The 18,887-nt window shown below is 44.6% G+C and overlaps 2 protein-coding genes across 2 annotated transcripts in view; both read left to right on the forward strand.

Moving 5' to 3' along the window:
- LOC147635760 (Calcineurin-like metallo-phosphoesterase superfamily protein) overlaps window positions 1-18,887 on the forward strand; it is a 139,017-nt gene that overhangs the window by 43,459 nt on the left and 76,671 nt on the right. The window contains exon 3 of the mRNA XM_086803166.1: window positions 10,228-10,406. Coding sequence (XP_086659292.1) covers window positions 10,228-10,406 — 179 coding nt within the window. The remainder of the gene's footprint in view (window positions 1-10,227; window positions 10,407-18,887) is intronic.
- LOC147635761 (uncharacterized) lies at window positions 6,285-8,334 on the forward strand. The gene is made up of 4 exons (XM_086803168.1): window positions 6,285-6,759; window positions 6,857-7,199; window positions 7,291-7,452; window positions 7,587-8,334. Exons 1-4 carry the CDS (start codon window positions 6,305-6,307, stop codon window positions 8,001-8,003), a joined length of 1,377 nt encoding a protein of 458 aa, XP_086659294.1. The 5' UTR covers window positions 6,285-6,304; the 3' UTR covers window positions 8,004-8,334.

Raw genomic sequence — 18,887 nt, forward strand, 5'->3', positions numbered from 1 at the left:
ACTTGCTGTGCTCTTTCTGCTTGTTGTGCATCATGTGCATCACCACGGGCAGCCATGAGGGGTGGCTTCTTGAAAGCCAAACTACCATCTGCTTCAGTGTATACATCACCCTTAACCATTAGGTATGCAAGTGCAAGCTCTCGGGGTTTCTCAACATCCATTTCCTTTGCAATTGCTTCAAAAGTGACTTCATGGACCGAAGCCTTTGCCTTCGCAGCCAACACCCTTTGTACATCCGGGTCATTTTTCAATGACCTAAGCTCTTCGGTTTCAGCCCTATAGCGTCGCACTTGACGCCTCAAAGATTCCAAATCAGAATGCATAGTGTCATGAGTACCTGCATCTCCATAGACATCATTGCCTGCAGCATTTCTTGAATCCCTTGTACCATGAAATTCATGGTCCTGTGTGTTCTCCACACTGTCAGAAATGTGGCTGTCCATGACACTCAAATCAAGTCACCACTTATGATTCCAAGCCTCAGACCGTTTTCCAATGAGGGGAAAAACTGAGCTCTGATACCAATGAAACGGGAGGCGGACGCGTGTATTGGAATCGTATAAATGTGAACAAGATTCTGAGCACTTAACACTTGAGCATTACAACCACAAAGCTGAAAATGACAGTACACCACATAAAGGGGCCGATGATAGACTGACCCCCTCCCCCCCCTTTAAGTTATATTACCAAAAGAGTCTGCAAAGTACAAGATTACGGGTGCCTGGGGATTCACCACCAGCCTCCACGTGATTCTTCCAAATACATCATGAATGAATACATTTCAACAAGAGAATCTGTAGGTACATCCGTCCTACACACAGGTACATCCGCCCTGCACAAGCCTCTTCACAGGTACATCCGCCCTGCACAAGAGTATCACAATCCTCACAGGTACTCCGTCCTGCACAAGATGTAAATGGATCTTTAGGCCCTGTTTCCACGCGAGAAACTGATCCAGAAACCTGTGTTCTCCGCGAGCAAGTGTCCCCAATGCTTGCCCTAAGCACCTGTTACACCAGGAATCCTTGAGACACAACCATGCTCACATATTCCATTGCTGTCCGGCCTGTTTTGTGCAATAACCAGTCCAAAACAGCAACTTTCTATCGCGAGAAATCCACTTGTAAGGGGTCCTACAGCCCTGTGGAGGTCCCTAGAGCTGTCCTGTACTTTGGACACCTGTAACTAGTCCAAAACTCGCAATAACCAGAAATTGCAGGTCTGAAATTTACCAACCAGCCCTTTAGAAGAGTGTGGGGATCGTTATCCAAGCTTGTGTGAGTCCGGGAAGTAAGCAACCAGCCCTGTAGCAACTCCCAAAGCTCCAACCAGCTCTCCAATGTGTTGAATGATGAATAAAACAGCCCAAAAGGCCTCTTGAGGGAGGCGCCTTTTTCCAGTGTCACCTAAGGGGCCTGGTGGGTACACATATTGGCTGACATGTGTCCCCATAGGGTGTCCAGCCCATAGTGCTCCATTTGTCCTGTTTGTATAAGTTTAGGTCCAACCAAATGGGAAATGGCCATAAGCTGTCCGGACTTCATTAATCTTGGTCCAACCAAATGCAAACGCATTATAAGTTGTCCGGCCACTTATTAACGAGTGTGGACTTGCAAACCAATAAACTTTAGTAGTAAATGAAATAAGGTGTAAATTGAGTGTGGACGCACTTACCACCTGCAAAACCCATAAGCCCACAGTTTTAGGCCCAAACAGGAGTGCACACACGTGTCCACAAGGTGCCCGGGCGTCCCCGGTCCCTCGGACTTCACAAGCCAAAATAACAAGCATTGTCCAGGCAGCAAGACAATGTCACACAAAGTAAAATAAAGTTATGGCATGCATCATTTATGCATTGTGCACATGTAAACTTGGAGAACCACCTATCATCATTCTTGTACTTGAAAATATTCCGCTTGCCATCATAACACACCATGTGTGCATGGCCGGAATCCACACGGGCACTGCCCGAAAGTCCACAAATGTCCTGCCATGTCCTTGGACTCATATGCATCCACTCATATGATCCATACACATGCCCATGTATAATACATACATGCATCCGCATATTTCTAGGCCTGACACGCATCCGCATGTCCCTAGAATATAGGGGTTTGTGACAAACACACGGGAGTTGGATGCAACCATAGCATCATGAGAATGAGTACTCCTGTCATACATGTCAAGCTTATACAAGCCACTGCATAATGTCCTAGAAATCATAAGAGAAGCTGAATTTCTGCTGTTATACACTGAGCAACAATGGTCAGAAAAGTGAACCTTAAACCCAGATAATGAAAGGGCTGAAACAGAAATGAGATTCTTCTTAATGCCTGGTACATATAAAGTGTCTGAGATGGCCAGGTTTTCTGCAATAGTTGCATCTCTTCTTTTTCTTGGTTTCACCCTCTTTAGACGAGGTAGAATGTGAATGGGCATGTGGTTTGCCCTTAGGCTTACCACTAGATGAAGCCCCAGATTTACCTTTGTTTCGATCAAAGGCACCAAATGCTTGATCAACAGAAAGCATAGTAGTCTTGTTAGAACGAGACTGCTCTTCCTGCAATACGAGAGTCACCAACTCATCAAAGATATACAAGCTTGGATTACCCTTCATGAGTAGACGAAGAGTAGTAGCAAAACCCTGATAGGATTCTGGCAAACCTTGAAGCACTGTAGATACAAGTGAACCATCTGGAATGACCTCATCAATGTCGATAAGGTGCTCTCGCAAATCCTTGATGCGGGTAAGAAACTTGTCCATTGAATCACCGTCATCCATATGCTTAGACTCAATCTTCTTGCGAAGATAGGCAACACGAGCCTCATTACGAACTTGATACAAAGAAGCAAGTACATTCCATGCACCCTTAGCAAAAGTGCATGAACGAATGTGCGGTATAACCTGCCTTTTGCATGAAAGGGCAATCAAAGCATGTGCCTGAGTATCTACTATCCTTGGCATCCCATCTTAGATGTTCTGGAGTGGGTGGCAAAGGTGTAGAGGATGTAGCACCACCTGAAGATACATCATCACCTACATCAATAGTGCGTGAAGTACTTGCTGCTCGTGCAGGAACAATAGGCCTGACATCAACCCGTGATACATAGGCCCACAAATTCTTTGCAACTAGTACATGTTTCATCATATATGTCCACATAGGATAGTTGGGGCCATCCAACTTATCATCAATGTAGAGCATACCAAACAAATCACTAGTATTCCTAGACATGGCTGTCACAAATGCGTACAAACAGGTAGTGTGACTGAATCAAGGCAAAAATTTCCAAAGCAATCCAATACTGAGACACTTGAAAATTGGGGGAAATGTCCCAAATGTGTCTTTATCACCTGTATCTATGGTGTAACACCCAAAAAATTGGGGGAAATGTCCCAATGCCAAAGGAATGTACCTGTAATACCAAAATGCCTGCAAATGTCTATGATAGACTTGCAAATAGTGTCAATTTTTGCAAAATTCCCAATTTCTAGTGCAATTACGCATCAGATCTGATGAAATCAATATCAATGTATGCCAATTTGAGGCTCAATGGCGAAAAGCGCCAAAATTAATGCAGCCAATTTGCTCCTTTTTTTTATAGCAATGTTTGAAATTTTTGAAAGAATTGAGAAATGATAACATACTGGTTATTGGTTACTGTTAGCACAGGTTTTGAGGAAAACACTTCAGTCGAATGTGCAGGGGCTCGCAGCAACTCTGTACGATGACACAGCAGAGAGGTAGAAGGTACTGTCGGGCAAATTAGTTTGGCGACTCTCGTCGTAGGGCTGTTGTTGGGGGCCTAGGGCGGCGCATAGTTGCAGGGCTGTTGCAGGGGGCACAGGACGGCGCACTTCAGATCGGGATCCAAATTTTACATCTCACTTCTGACGAGCTCTGTTCGACAACTTTGGTACCAAATTGCAATTGTCCAGTGCATTCCATCCCCAGACCGATGGCCAAACAGAGATTACAATCAATTAGCTTTTGATGTGCTTAAAGCATACTGCCATGATTAGTAGTTGAAGTGGGAGCTTCATCTCTCGTTGGTGCAGGCGATTCTCAAGGACACACACTCATAAAGTGTTGGTAGAACTCTGTACGAGGAAGCCTTTGGTTGAAGATTTTCATCCCTTCTCACGTGGATGATATCTTCTTCCTTGGAAGCCAACAAGACATCTAAAACTTTTTCAGCTATCATTGAGTCAGTCAAAGAGCGTCTTACCAAAGCTAAGGAGATTTACACCAGACATGGAAAGAAGTCAAGGAGAGACGTCAACTTCAAAGAATGTGAATGGGTATACTTAAGGATCATGAAGCAAAGACTCAAGCAAGTGGGCAAACGCTCTCCAAAGTTGTCATTTAGGAGTTTTGGTCCTTTTCCCATCATCAAGAAGATAAGCAGGGTTGGGTCAGGTACGCGTACACTTGGATGTGAGGCGTTCTAGACGTACGTACGTTTTTGTACGTACGGAACGTTAAGGGCGTGTGCTATTTTTTTTTTCCACGTGTTGCAGGTCGGCGTCGTCTCTTTAATGCTGAGCGTCGGTGGTCATTTTTTTGGGGCGGGGCTGGGCTGGGCTCATTAGCCTTTATTATTTATAAGGCATGGCCCAAATAAAGGGCCAAACTTAAAGTAGAAAAAAACAAAAAAAAAACGGGTTCGGCGGGCTGCAGAAAACGGGCCCAATTAAAAAACGAAAAAATAAACGGGGGAGAGAAAAAAAAAACGGGAAGAAAAATGAAAAAAAAAACAACGCGCACATGCAGCCAGCAGCGCGCAGAGTATTGGCGCACACACACACACTCAGCAAGGCTGCAAGCAATCTCTCTCTCTCTCTCTCTCTCTCTCACACACACACACACACACACACACAAACATGTCACACACACACACACACGACTGAAGGTTGAATAATCTCTCTCTCTCTCTCTCTCTCTCACACACACACACACACACACACACACACACACACAAACATGTCACACACACACACACGACTGAAGGTTGAATAATCTCTCTCTCTCTCTCTCTCTCTCTCTCTCTCTCTCTCTCCATATACCTCTACATTATACACTGTCAACATGAAAATTCAACCTTTTTATTTGACATTCACATGACATTGAAGAGCTCATAGCCTCATTGCCCCCCCCCCCCCCCCCCCACACACACACACATAGTGACAAGCGTGTACACTGTACACACACACATCCAAATTCCAAAATAACACACACACATCTCTCTCTCTCTCTCTCTCTCTCTCTCTCTCTCTCTCTCTCTCTCTCTGTGTGCCATGGGCAAGAAACGACATGCCTATTGGAAGCTTCACACACTCCAAGATGATGAGAAGAGCAACCAATGGAGATGCCGGTATTGTGGAGGTGACTTCAAAAGTTCAGTTACTCGCCTCATCTCTCATGTATCGGGTCTCGGTGGCAATGGCATTTCAGCTTGCAAATCTGTGCCACGCGACATAGCAAATAAGGTGATAGCCGAGCAAAATTTGAAGGCTTCACAGGGTGCAGCCATGGCAGCTGAAGACGAGGATTTGTTGGATCCTCTTCCTCCTCGAGCTGCATTTGTTAATCCAACGGCTGCTACAGGATCCTCTAGTGCAATGGGGCAGCCTAGTAGAAAGAGGGCAAGAGTAGAGGAGAGCATTATGGAGGAAGGTGCAGGTTCCGACATGCATTGTGATAGTTCTTCTAAACAGCAGACCACTCTCCCATCTCGCATCTTTAGCACCGCATGGGTAAAGGAGCGGCAAAGGGTTGCCGAGATAGAGATTGCACGCACACTTATACAATGCAATATCTCCTTCAATGTGCTTCGCACGGACCAATGGAAGAAGATGGTTCAAGCAATAGCCGCTGTGGGTTCGTGCGAGGATTGGCACGGGGTCGAATACAAACAAATGAGGACACGCATGCTAGATGAGGAGAAAGCCAGGATAGATGTGGCGCTGCAACCAATACGGGACAGCTGGAGAAAGTTTGGATGCACCATCTTGTCTGATGGATGGGCCGACATCCGAAGGCGCCACATGATAAACATTCTTGTATCATCATGTTTTGGCACCTATTTCTTGCGTGCGGTGGATGCTGGTAAGGCAGGTGAGAGTGTTACAGCTGAATTTATATATCAGCACATTAGGCAAGCCATCATAGAGGTGGGTCCAGAAAATGTTGTACAGGTGGTCACTGACAATGCCTCCAACTGTAGGAGGATGGGAGAGTTGGTAGAAGGTGAGTTCCCAAGCATTGTGTGGACCCCATGTGCTGCACATTGCTTGGATTTATTAATGGAGGATGTGGGGAAGCTTACTTGGGTGCAGCCAGTGTTGGCGGATGCCAATCGCATCACCACCTTTTTCAGAAAAAAACACAAAGCATTGGCGCTCTTTCGCAGCAAGAGCCCCGGGCTTGATATGGTACGGCCTTCCAAGACTCGATTCGCTTATGCATACATGGTCTTGGAGCGTTTGCAGAGGCTCCATGATCCTCTACAAGCCACTGTGGTTGATCCAACGTGGAAAGATCCACGACATTGCAATTCAGAGCCTACAAAGTATGTCCAACGTAAGATCTTGGACGAGAATTTTTGGGAGGAGACAGCAAAGATTGTCAAGTTGCTGAAGCCGCTCTTCTTTCTCTTGCGCATGACAGACATGGAGGGATCTACCATGGGTCTCCTCTACCACATGTTTAGGAGGATGCGGCTAGAGATTAGCCGGTCCACAGTGGTGTCTCAAGACAGGTAAGCCATTGTCAAGTGCACGTCACATGTTTATCGCACCAATCATTTTAAATTGCTCTTATTATAACTTTGGTCTTGACTCTTTTTTCCTCTCTAGAATTAGAGAACTGAATCAGATTATAGAGACGCGTTGGGAGTACATGTCTCGCCCAATTCATGGCATGGCTGCACTCCTTCATCCTCTTTATCGAAAGGATGAGACCATAAGCAATCCAGAGCTTCTTACCATGCGCGACATGTACTTGGAGGCAACCTATCCTCAGGAGCAGCAGTCAGAGGTAAACAACTCCATGGTATCCTACATGCATAGCTTGGGTGCCGCTTTTAGCAGAACCTCATGCAACAAGGAAGACGAGGCAAAGGCCCCGATTAACTGGTGGTTGATTTATGGTTATCAATCATTCCAACTCCAACAAGTGGCATTGCGCGTCCTCTCTCAAGTGAGTGACAATAACTCCCTAAATGGAATTTGGAAAACGATGTGTGATAATAAATAGGTTTTGATTACTTTAAGACTTTTATTACTTGTAGGATTGTTCAGCTGGTGCGTGTGAGCGTAATTGGAGTGCCTACTCTCTTATTCATACAAAGATCCGCAATAAACTCAAGACCAGCCAGTTGGAACGCTTGGTTTATTGCCGAGCCAATCTTCGATTGGTTCAAAATCTTAAGAAACTTGAGCATCCTATGCAGGTGACTGATTGTGTCATAGAGTCTAGACATTAGTATATACAAGTAACAATATTATGATGCATGCAGCTGCCAGCATTTTTGGCATGCCATGGTCACAGACAATTCGCATTGAACATGTTTATTGTTGTTGACAGGTTGATCCTCTATCTCTGGAGCACGTTGCTACCGCAGAAGAGGCGCAGACCGCATTGAGAAACGAGCAGGAGGAGATAATTCGCATGTTGCACAGAGAGCTGGAGAGTATAGACCGCAGGGTGACTCGGGCTTCTTCCAGGGCGTATGACATTGAGCCCAGTGGTGATGCGCATGTTGTGCAGTCGAGCGGGCGAGGTAGACGAGGCGCTAGGCGCGGGACTCGTCGAGGACGAGGACGACGCACGTCTACCACATCACATGCGGAGACATCGACAGTAGCTACAGAGGAGATGCTAGATGATCATGAGAGAGTACCCTATGTAGAGCCTGAGTATGATTCTGATGGGAATGTCCTTACCGATGGAGACGTCCCATCTGATTCAGCTTCATCATCAGGTGTTGATGATGATGAGTAGCCTTTGCAGGACCTAGAGTGACCGGGGCACTTTTTACTCTCTTTAGGAGAGGTTTTTTCCCCCGTGTCCTTTGTATCGGTTTCTTTACTTGTAGCGCTTTGCGCATGCTCAGAGTTTCTGTAATCATGATTTTACCTTATGTTCATTTGTATCCTTCTTGAATCTCTACTCTTTCAATGTTCAATGTTTAAAGTTTAAACCATTCAAAGTTTATGTTTCATGAATGACATTCAATGATATGTACTAGTGGATCTAATTTATATATATATTATATTGACGCACTTTACGTACTTTTGCTCGAAGACCGTACTGTACTGCGTACCGTACTCGTACCGTACCGTACGTACCGTACGTATGGACCTACCTTGAAGATAAGCGATGTCGCCATGCAACTGAACAATGCACAACGTCTTCCACGTCTCTTGATTAAAGCCTTATATTGGACCTTCATTGCAGAATGTTCTAGAAGAGTAGCAGCCAGAAATGGTTGATGAAGCAGAGGTGATCGGGCCCGAGCAAATCCTTCCACATTGTTGGAAGCATGGTTCCGGACGACGACTTCGCCAATTTTATACCAAGTTCAAAGATCGAGGGACCCATAAAGCCATTTGGCTAGATGAGGAATTCTTCCTCGAGTATCCACAGTTATTGGCGGACTACCTCGAAGCCATGAACGTGCCGCCAAGCTAAGCAGGAGGGAATGTCACATGCACCCATGCACTGTGGTACACGGTAAAAAACTCGCTCATCAATAGTGCAAGAACATGTACAGAAGTAGTACCTTTTTTAGGATATTTTGTCGTATGCTGTGACCCCTTTGTGAGCCCCAGTCCGGGACATGTTAGGCATGAGCTACGTAGGTCAGTCTCCCAGCCTTAGAGGTCTTGTTAGGTCAGTCCTCTTAACCCACTTTGGAGAATTCAACAAGTAAGTCTTCATGTAGATGTCAGCCTTAGGTTAGCTGCATCAGAATCATTCATGTAGATAGTAGGCCCAGCTCTAAGGCCAGCCTCAACGCAGTCCCAAGGAGGGACAGCCTTGCAAGGGCTACTTAATACCCCTAGCCACCCTCTATGCCTAGTCGGCAAGCATAGTGGTTAGATGTTTCACTTCCAAAATGCAAGTAATGAGTTCAAATTCTCTTTTGCACTTTCTTAAATTTTTTTCTAAGCCTCAAACCCCTTCCCCTCCCCCTCCCTCCTAGTTCAACCCTAGTTCACTCCTAGTTCACTTTCGATGACAAATCAACAGTCCAAAATTGCTGCAATGCGATGCCTATTTGTAGCCATAGATCCCCTCTTGGAGGGAATCTTATAGACCCCGTGCCATTTAGTGAAAGGGGGGGGTGGGCATCCCCCTCCTAGTGTCGTGTCTAATTCTAAGTGTGCATGTGGTTTTAATTGGATAAAGTGAGTGTCGTTATTTTAAGTGTTTGATTGCATTAATAGTCATGTGTAAAATCCCTTAGCTTGGAATCCCGTGTTACACCTTTCAATGTATTTGCTTATATTATGGAATTTAGATAGGTATATTACATCTTTGACCTTGACCTTATGATGTCTCCTCCCTTCCTTTTTGACTTTGGCCTATAATATCCAAATTGTCTATTTGTCAGTTTTGTTGCTCCAATTGTATCCTCGTCTAGAACAACCTTGTTCTTGGTATCCTCTTGAATTTTCTTTTGCCTTAGTCTTCTGTGAAGTGAACTGCTTTTGTCTTGGGTCGAGATGCTTTTGGATGATGTCGTTGATGCCTAGGATCCAACCCCCAATGTGGGAGATGAGATGCTTGAATGGGAGGTGAAGGGGCCTATTTGAAGTAAAATCTTTGTTCAATCAAAACAAGTTGCATGTGACACACATCTAGCTCAGCACTAGCAAAGACAATGCCTAGCATCTATAAACTTTATGGAATCTAGCCTTAAGTACATTTTCGTTAATCATTTTATCTTGCTTATATTAGTTTTTGCTCATATTGGTTTTTAGGTTGTGTATAGATGTTAGATTGCATTAAGCACGCATGGGTTCGCTAAATGTAAGATTGCATGTATCATGTATTTAGCATGTAAGCATGGGTTTTTGTGTCACCTTTGAAGTTGAATATGTGCATGCATAATGATCAATGAGTGGAAAATGATTTTCTTTTATTACAAGTACTAAAGACGTTTAGTTCTACACTAAAAAGATCCTCAATAGTATCTCTTTTTCTCTTTGTGTCCTTGCAGCTTACAGATAGAACCACTCATGGGATGAAACTGGACTCATTTGCTTTGAAGGCCACACAGTTCTATTCCGACATATTCATGCGGCGCTCCTTTCGCACCACAGTTTTAGCTTTGCAGCCTGATGAGATTGTCTTTCTGGGTGACTACTTTGATGGTGGACCTAATTTGTCTGAAAATGAGTGGGTTTATTTCGCTCCTTTTCTTCTCTTCTCTTCTAGGTGTCAAGATACATATGAAGGACTGAAAATCACTCTTGTTGTGGTTTGAACCTGCAACCTTGTGGTGATCAGGAGTGTTCAATGGGGCACATCTTGACACATTCTGGTGCTTTGTCACATTGCTAAATGCTTCTGAAACACTGTAAAATTCCTGCACACTGTTGCTCAATTGCAGAGAAAAAATTCTGAAGCTACCGAGCAAGTATAACATTACATGTGCTTTACAAACTGAGAAATAAATGTGGTCAAATTCATTGCCATAAGCTTTTCTTTGGTCAGCCATTTTAGGTATGTAAAAATTGTTGCTCGAGGACAGTCATGCAGTATGAGGACCAAAGCTTCGTGGTTCTCTCTGTGCATGAGGTTCGGAGGCATAGGAAGCAATCCTTGAGAAAGCACAGTTACGCGTAGGAAGACATCAACCAAAAACTTTTGCAAGGATTGGAGACCATAGATTGGTGGAGCCAAATGAAACCAGTCCACAGGACCACCTCATAGTCTGGATTGAGGATTACTCAGACACCTTATAAATTTATAGCATCTCAGACTGAGGATTCATGTAGCCAGATCTATCACCTAGAACAGACCACAGAGTCGAAAGGACACAGCCAGTCAAGGCAGATAGGATCATGGAGATTCTTTGCCACTTTATAAGCTTGTTCCTTTGACACACAGGTGTGTATATGCAAACCCACTAATAGATCATATTGCATTTCTTGCATTGTTAGGTGAGGTCATTTAATTTTTCATATCTTTCTACAAAAGCATTAAGGGGATGCTCTAGGCATCTTCTGTTACAGATTGCATAAGTAGTTGTTAGAAATCAACGTTCCTTCCGTAACCATCTACTTGTAATTGCACATGTACTGGCTAGCTCTTTTTTGTAAGGCCTCCTTTATGAGGAGTAGCCATGGGTGAGCAGCTCACACACCAGGCACAATCTGACATAGATGGTACCTGATGGAGGCTAGATGGTTAGAGACGGCTTAGATAGTTTTGATACACTGCCAAACAAGCTACATGCAAGTGCAGATTGATATTCTCATATGTGTAATTGGGTTTGGGGCTCAAACGTACATTCAGATGCGTCCAGACATATACACCCTGTGTCTTATTTGTTTTCGTTCATACCATTGAAGCTCCTTTCTCTACTTGGCATCACTCATTCTACTTAATCAACATAGAGTATTGTGCCTCCTCTCTCTTGCTGTGATGATCACCTGGCCATCAAGGTATATTGCCCACTTGCCTGCTTTCCTAGCTTCCATGACCTCGGCCATGCCATTTCGTTGGTTTTCCACATGTATTGGTGTGAAGTCATCTCCTTGATAGTACATAGTACATACTATGTACTATATGTACTAGTAAGTATGTGCAGTACATTGGTACAGTGAAGGGATTTTTCATAGTATAGTGCCTATTGCCCAACCTGAGGTCCATGTTCTATACAGCCTGAGCCTAGTACCTACAGGGTGCAGACCAGCCGCGGTGTCATTTTCAGCAAAAAAAAGTCTCAAATTTTTTATTTTAAAAAAAGAGCAAGAATGATAGACCAGTTTCATACGCCGTTTCATCATATGTTAGCAAACATTTGTTTCACCAATCATACGAATATGATATGAACGAACTATGGCTACACCTCTTACAAATGGTATTAGAGTAGGCTCCTTCGCACACTCTTTGCCACTCCACCTCGTCAACTCTAAACGACACATCGCCATCTGTTGTCACCTGTGTATTGTAGCTAAACAATGCTTTCAAGCCAAGTTGACTTGCTGTCACATGCACTCTGCACTATAGTGCATGGTGACAAGATGGCTCATCATTAACAGTAGAACCCCTTAGGATTTGATATTTGTCGTATGCTGTGGTCCCATTGTAATCCTCAGTCCAGGATATGTTAGGCACAAGCTATGTAGGTCATTCCTTAGCGTTAGAGAGTGAGTTAGTCAGTCAAAGTCCCTTAACCCACTTGGAGAGAATCGTTCATGTATATAGAAGTCAGTAGAAGCCTTAGGGTTTGCATTAGATCATGTCTGCATTTTGCATATCATTTATCCCATATGCATATAGACCATCTAGATCATTGCAGAAGACCCATAATATCATCCAATATTTTTCCCATAGTTTATAGCATTTATCTGGCATTTTTACCATATTTTTATCAACATTATCCATTTATGCAAGACATGTTGCAGTTGACCAGCTTTCAGCCAGCCGGCCAGCTCATGAGAGGCATATAAATAGCTCAGCCTTGCATTCATTCATCTCATCTCATAAGCATTGGAGTCAAGCATTTCCCTTCAGCACAAAGAGCATCTACGCATGAAGCATTCAGCCCTACATCAACAAAACACAGCATCCACAGCATTCAGCTAGTAGAAGCACATCAGTACCTTGCGTTTTCAGCATACATACAGTTTTCAGCATTCACTCACATCATCGTTTTTCTACAGCCCTACCGGTGAAGGTAAAACGCATTCATTCATTCATTTTTCAGCAAGAATAGTCGCAATCAGCCCCATCTCTCAGCCTCAGATTTGCAGCCTTCCTACATTCCGTTGGAAGAGTGCATAGGCTTGAGATCGGTTATCATTGGTGCTTCTACAGCCGTGTACAATTCAGCTCGACTCTTGGTCTTTCAAAGGTCTTGCGTTTGGCTTATCTATAGTCCAAAGTCAGTCTCTCATTCATTCTCTTCAAAGATAATAAAGCAAGTACTCCTAGCAATAAGAGGGGGCCCTTCAGTGAGTAATTTGGGACCCAATAAGGTGTACAGATCTCTCTCTCTCTCTCTCCACCGGCGGAGACTACAACAGAGGATCAGGACCATACGAGCACGGCATGGGAGACGTCCAGTCAGAGTACTCACTATGGAGGACATTGAGGATATCCGCCATCGACCGATGAGAGACATCTTTGGATAGTGATGTCTATGATGCTTATCTTTGTTGCTGGAGTTTTCCTTCCCAAATGTTATCCATTAGGAGCTCCTAGTGCCTTACTTTTCCTCATAGTTATTGTTTCAGTTTCAGTTAGTTGTTTAGTTGTTTTAGCTTTTCTTACAAGACATTGTATCAGATCCACCAATTGTTGTAACCTTTTTGGTCTCATAGGTCATTTTGGCCTTTTGAGGATGTTAATATATCATTTCATTTCATTTCTCAACTCTTAAAGTTTGAAGTGATGAAAATGGATTGCTAAATACTCGCGAAACTCAGGAGAAAGAAGGCGGTGTGAGACTTTGTGTGACAGGATCCTTCATTACTCATAATTCTGCTGCATGTTACATTGGTATCAAATTCAGCTTGTCCACACACCATATCCTAGTGTGAGAGCATCCTTGGATGGTCATACTTCGCTCTGGCACGACCAGCGACTTCAGTAACATGTCTATAGAGTAGAGTACACATCAGTAGGAAGACGTCTCCCCCGAAGGAGACCTTGCTCTTCCTCCTACTACTGATACCGTAGCTCTACTTCGAGCACAGAACCAGCTTCTTATGGAGCATCTCCAACTCTTGCAGGCAACAACGGCAAAATCCACTCCTCCAATTACTCTTGATTTCGTCACCCTCTTGTTTCAGATGGAACAACAAAGACGAGAGGATGAAGCCAGACGGTGGGAAGGAAAAGCAAACAGATGGGACTATGAGGAAGCCCAACATAGGCTTGAAGAAGATTGGCATCGGGATGAACGCGCCGCTTGGGAGCACCAGCGAGAGCTCGATCGAGAGCGCATGTTACTCGAACACCAACGGGAAAAGGAGGTGATACATCTGAAGTATGAGCACCTCTCTTCAGTTTTCCCACCCATAGGTGCCACCAGCCAGAATCTTGCGACATCGACAACTGTCATCTGAACTCAACCAAATTTTAGTAAGTATGATGATAAGTGTGATCATTTAGTTGTCAATCAATTTATTCATCAGTTTGATGCTTATTTTCCATTGGCAAAGCTAACAGATCCTCACGACAAAAGTCCACGTAGCAGCTCCCTACCTCACGGGTGAGGTAGTCACTTGGTGGCAGCGTTGGTCTAGTATCTATACAGACCACATCACAGGTGTCAACTTTTCGCTGGGATACCTTTGTCCATGACCTTAAGACCAGATTTCTCCATCCCTAGTATTTTGACCAACCTGGCAGATGAGTTCTATGGACTCAGATAGAATGGGTCACCTGTGCTTCAGTTTTCTAGTAAGCTTATAACGTTAGCACAACAGTTAGGGTTATCTTAGCAGGCCAAGATGGATCAATTCATTCGTGGATTAGATCCTAACATCCGGTTCAGAGTTCGTAACTTTGAACCCAACACATATGACAGGGCTATGACTTGCTCAAAATGAAGAAATGAGAATGAACGGAGGCAAGCCAAAACAATCGTAGTCTAGTACCAAGCCCTAACCGAGGGAGGGTAATTCGTCTTCTAAAGATGCTAAGATAGACAACAGTTCTAGCTTTAGTTTAGGGGGTAAGGAACCCAAGCCTAAGAAAACCCTTGTGGAAAAGGCTAAAGCAGGTATCACTGAGACTATCTTCCTCCAGAGGAGTAAAGGAAATATCAGTAAGAAAACCGATGTTTCTACTGTCATATCACTGGGCATGGTAAGAAGGATTGTGAGAAATGGCAAGCGGAGCAAGCCTCCAAACATCCGTGGTGCTAGATGCTAAGCAAGAGGGTGGGGCTACAACATAGTTGCCTCCGGTTCGCGAATCGCCAAGAAAGTTCGATTCGAACGATTCGGTTCGATTCAGTTCGATCCGGTTCAGAGGTGATCGTTTTCGCCCGTTTCGCCCGTTTTTTTTCGTCGTTTTTTTTGCCATTTTCTACCCGTTCGGAGAGCCGTTTGATGGGCGTTTTTTGGGACTCTTGCTTAATTGCCTTGCCAACTTGCCAAGGCCCAAACCCTTTGGTTGCCTTTGCTTGAGGCTTGAGCCTTGAGTCTCTTAGCTCTAGGCTCTTCTCCCTATTATCTATAGATTCTATATAAGAGGCTCTCCCCAACCCCATCCTCACAAGTTCTCATTGCTCAACCCTCCCCTCACAAGTGCTCAAGTCTATGATCTATCCTCTCCGTCTATGATCTATCCTCTCCCTTGGGTCCCCTCTAGGCTCTCTCCCTCTTCCTCAAGGGCCAAGGCTCAAGCCTCCCCCTCAAGGCTCAAGCCTCTCCTCTTCCTCAACTTTCAAGCCTCTAGGCTTCCGCTCTTGAGTCTTGAGTCTTCCTGAAGCCTCCCCCTCTTCCTCAAGCCTCTCTCTCTTCCTCAAGCCTCTCCCTTTCCTTCTCCCGGGACCCTTCTCTCCTCTTTCACCATGAGAGAAAAGCATGAAGCCTTTACTTTGCATGCCATTACCCATGAGAAGAACGAGGGGAAGTCGGGGGCATGGAAGTGGACTTGCAAGTATTGTGGTAAGGCTTACACTAGTAGTGTCACTAGGCTTCTTGCACATCTCTCCAAGATGGGGGGGCAAATTGCACCTTGCAAGATGATCCCTCAAGACATTTCTGATAGCATTGTGAAGTACTTCTTGCTTGGCAAAGCAAGTGTGGAAGAGTCCCCCCCCCCCCGCCGTTGCCACCGCTCAAGACGAAGTCATCCCGCCGGCAAGGGATACATCCTCTTTATCATTCTCCGCATCCTTCTCCCCCTTCACCAACTCCACTCCCTCATCAAAGAGGCCAAGTGAGTTTGAGGTTCCACACAAGAGGCAAGCCACTCTTGGAGGCTCCATTGGAGCAAATGTGGCCTCTCTCTCTTGGGTCCGAGCAAAGCAACAAGAGGCAAATGTGGAGATTGCACGCACGATCATTGAGTGCAATCTCGCATTTCGTGTCCTCAAAACTCCTCAATGGCAAAGGACGGTGAGGGCCATTGCCGAAGTAGGACCATGCCATGGTCCTTGGCATGGTATCACCTGCAACGATATGCGCACGAAGGCACTTGATGAAGAAAAGGAGAGAATCAACAAGACCCGCGAGCCCGTCCGAGCGGGATGGGTGAAGTATCGGTGTTCCATCCTCTCCGACGGATGGACCGATAGAAAGAAGAGGAGCATCCTCAACATTCTAGTATCTTGCCCTCTTGGCATGTACTTCTTGCGGGTCGTGGATGCCGGAAAGGCGGGGAAGAAAACCTCGGGCGAGGTCATCTATCGCCACATTCGACAAGCCATAATCGAGGTAAGATACAATTTTAATTTTTGAGTTTGATGCTTCAAAGTTTAGCCTTTACCTTTTACTCAACTTTCAACTTTTCAAGTCTTATTTCTTTTCCTTTTTCATGCATCATGCATGATTGCATCCATGATCCATGGTCCATCATTCTTGTAGGTTGGTCCCGAAAATGTAGTTCAAGTGGTTACGCACAATGCGTCCAATTGCCGCAAGATGGGCCGCTTGCTTGAGGAGGAGTTTAAGTCCATAGTATGGACTCCTTGTGTCTCATTGCCTTGACTTGCTTATGGAGGACATAGGCAAGTTAGAGTGGGTGAAGAGTGTGGTGACACAAGCCACTCAAATTGTCACTTTTTTCAGTCAAAAAGTCAAAGCCCTTGCTATCTTCCGCCATCACAGCGACTTAGAGATGAAGAAGCCATCCTCAACGCGCTTTGCCTACATGTGGCTTCTTCTAGAGCGCCTTTATGATGGCATGTCTAAGCTCCAAGTAACAGTGGTTTCACTGGAGTGGCAGGAATGGATACAAGGTGAGATACCTTCGCGTGTCGATGAGGCAAGAGCCATTCAACGGCTATGCTTGAGAGAGGAGTTCTGGTGCCAGGTCTGTGTCCTAGTCATTGTGGTTACTCCCTTGTATAGGGTTTTACGCATGACAGACATAGAGGGGGCTATTATGGGGCTCCTCACTCACTTTATCAGAGAGGCCATTGACGAGATTACCCGCACTACAGTCCTTGATGAGCTTGATCCAGAGTATATGCTAACAAGATAAATAAGATTCAACTTTTCAAGAATAAGTAATAAACTAAAATAGAATGTTGAATCTAAATACTTGTTCTTTCGTTTTTCTTATATAAGATATTCTCCCCTGTATTTTAAAATTCACAGTGATCCCCTTGAGGCTACTCCTTGACGCGATGCTATCTTGGCACTCGTGGAGAAGAGATGGAAGTGGATGAAGAGGCCTATCCATGGCCTTGCTGCCTACAAAACACTCCCACTTTTCACTGATCAAGAGTTGCTTTCAGCTAGGGATGCTTTCTTACCGAAAGCATTACTTGATGATGAGAATGGGCAATTTCAGTTCTTACAGGAGCTCATTAACTATAATGATCAGAGGGGCCCCGCATTCGCCAAGCGGTATGTTGGAGGAGGGATTCTATGGTGAAACCTCTCTTTTGGTGGGTGTCATTTGCTTACCAACAACCTCACCTACAAAGAGTGGCTTTGAGGATTCTAGCGCAGGTAACCACTAACCACTTGGCACCAAGTTACTAAATTATGTGTAGATACTAGAATCCTGAACATTGGTTATTTTTATTGTGGATTAGGATTGCTCTTCGGGTGCATGTGAGAGGAACTGGAGTTCCTACTCACTTATACACACGAAGTTACGCAATCAACTGAGCACGAGATAGCTAGAGCGGCTGGTCGATTGCCGCAATAACTTGCGCATGGTGCGTGCAATGCACGATATGAGTCAAGCTAGACAGGTATATTGTTATGTAACATGTTAGACTTACGTAACTTTCAATGTTTTATTATTTAGTCCCTAATCAATTATAAAACTTGTAGGTAAACGTTGACGAATTCAAGTTGACGGTGGACACTCTTAAAAGTGTCCACAAGGAGCGTAATGGAGAGGAGGAGGGCATATATGTAGAGCTCTACAAAGAGCTAGAGGAGATTGATAGACCAGTCTCTCGCACTCGTCATGGCCGCCGAGCTAGAGGTGGAGTATAGGTTCGGCCTATTCTTACCATTGGCTCTCGAGGCTCTGATCGCCCAGTTGCTACCTATGTAAGAAGTGGCTCTCGGAGCTCTATCTCCGCAGCGATTAGAGTTGAGGATGCTTCCATTGCGGAGTCTTCTTCGGCAGTTCATGGTGATATTCGGGAGCCCGAATATGATTATGAGGGCAACGTTCTTAGCGATGGGATTTTGGTGGGAGCTCTGAGGTGTCCTCCTCTAGTGAGGATATTGAAGAGCCTAGCGATAGCTCTGAGTTCTGACTCCTGACATAGATGGTGACATAGGCTTTTAGCCTCTATAGTCCTCTATGGACTTTTTTCATTTTTGTACTCACATTTTTGTACTTGCCCATGCAGCATTCCGACTTTTGTGGCTTTATATCTATTCATGACTCTCTGACATGTCACGTGTACATTTATCTACTTTCATTTTCTATGCAACTTGCAACATTCTAAATTTTTATGTTTTGGGTAAAAGTTTTGTATCTATATTTATATTTTTAAGTATT

Source organism: Cibotium barometz, chromosome 9 (genome assembly GCF_041138505.1).
Source record: "Cibotium barometz isolate CiBa-2024 chromosome 9, ASM4113850v1, whole genome shotgun sequence".
NCBI lineage: Eukaryota > Viridiplantae > Streptophyta > Polypodiopsida > Cyatheales > Cibotiaceae > Cibotium > Cibotium barometz.

Excerpts from the sequence above, each read along its gene's own strand:
- LOC147635761 (XM_086803168.1), top strand. The coding sequence starts at position 6,305 with ATGGAGGATGTGGGGAAGCTTACTTGGGTGCAGCCAGTGTTGGCGGAT. Across the intron at positions 6,760-6,856 it reads ACAGTGGTGTCTCAAGACAG|AATTAGAGAACTGAATCAGA; the intron begins GTAAGCCATTGT and ends TTTCCTCTCTAG. Across the intron at positions 7,453-7,586 it reads AACTTGAGCATCCTATGCAG|GTTGATCCTCTATCTCTGGA; the intron begins GTGACTGATTGT and ends TGTTGTTGACAG.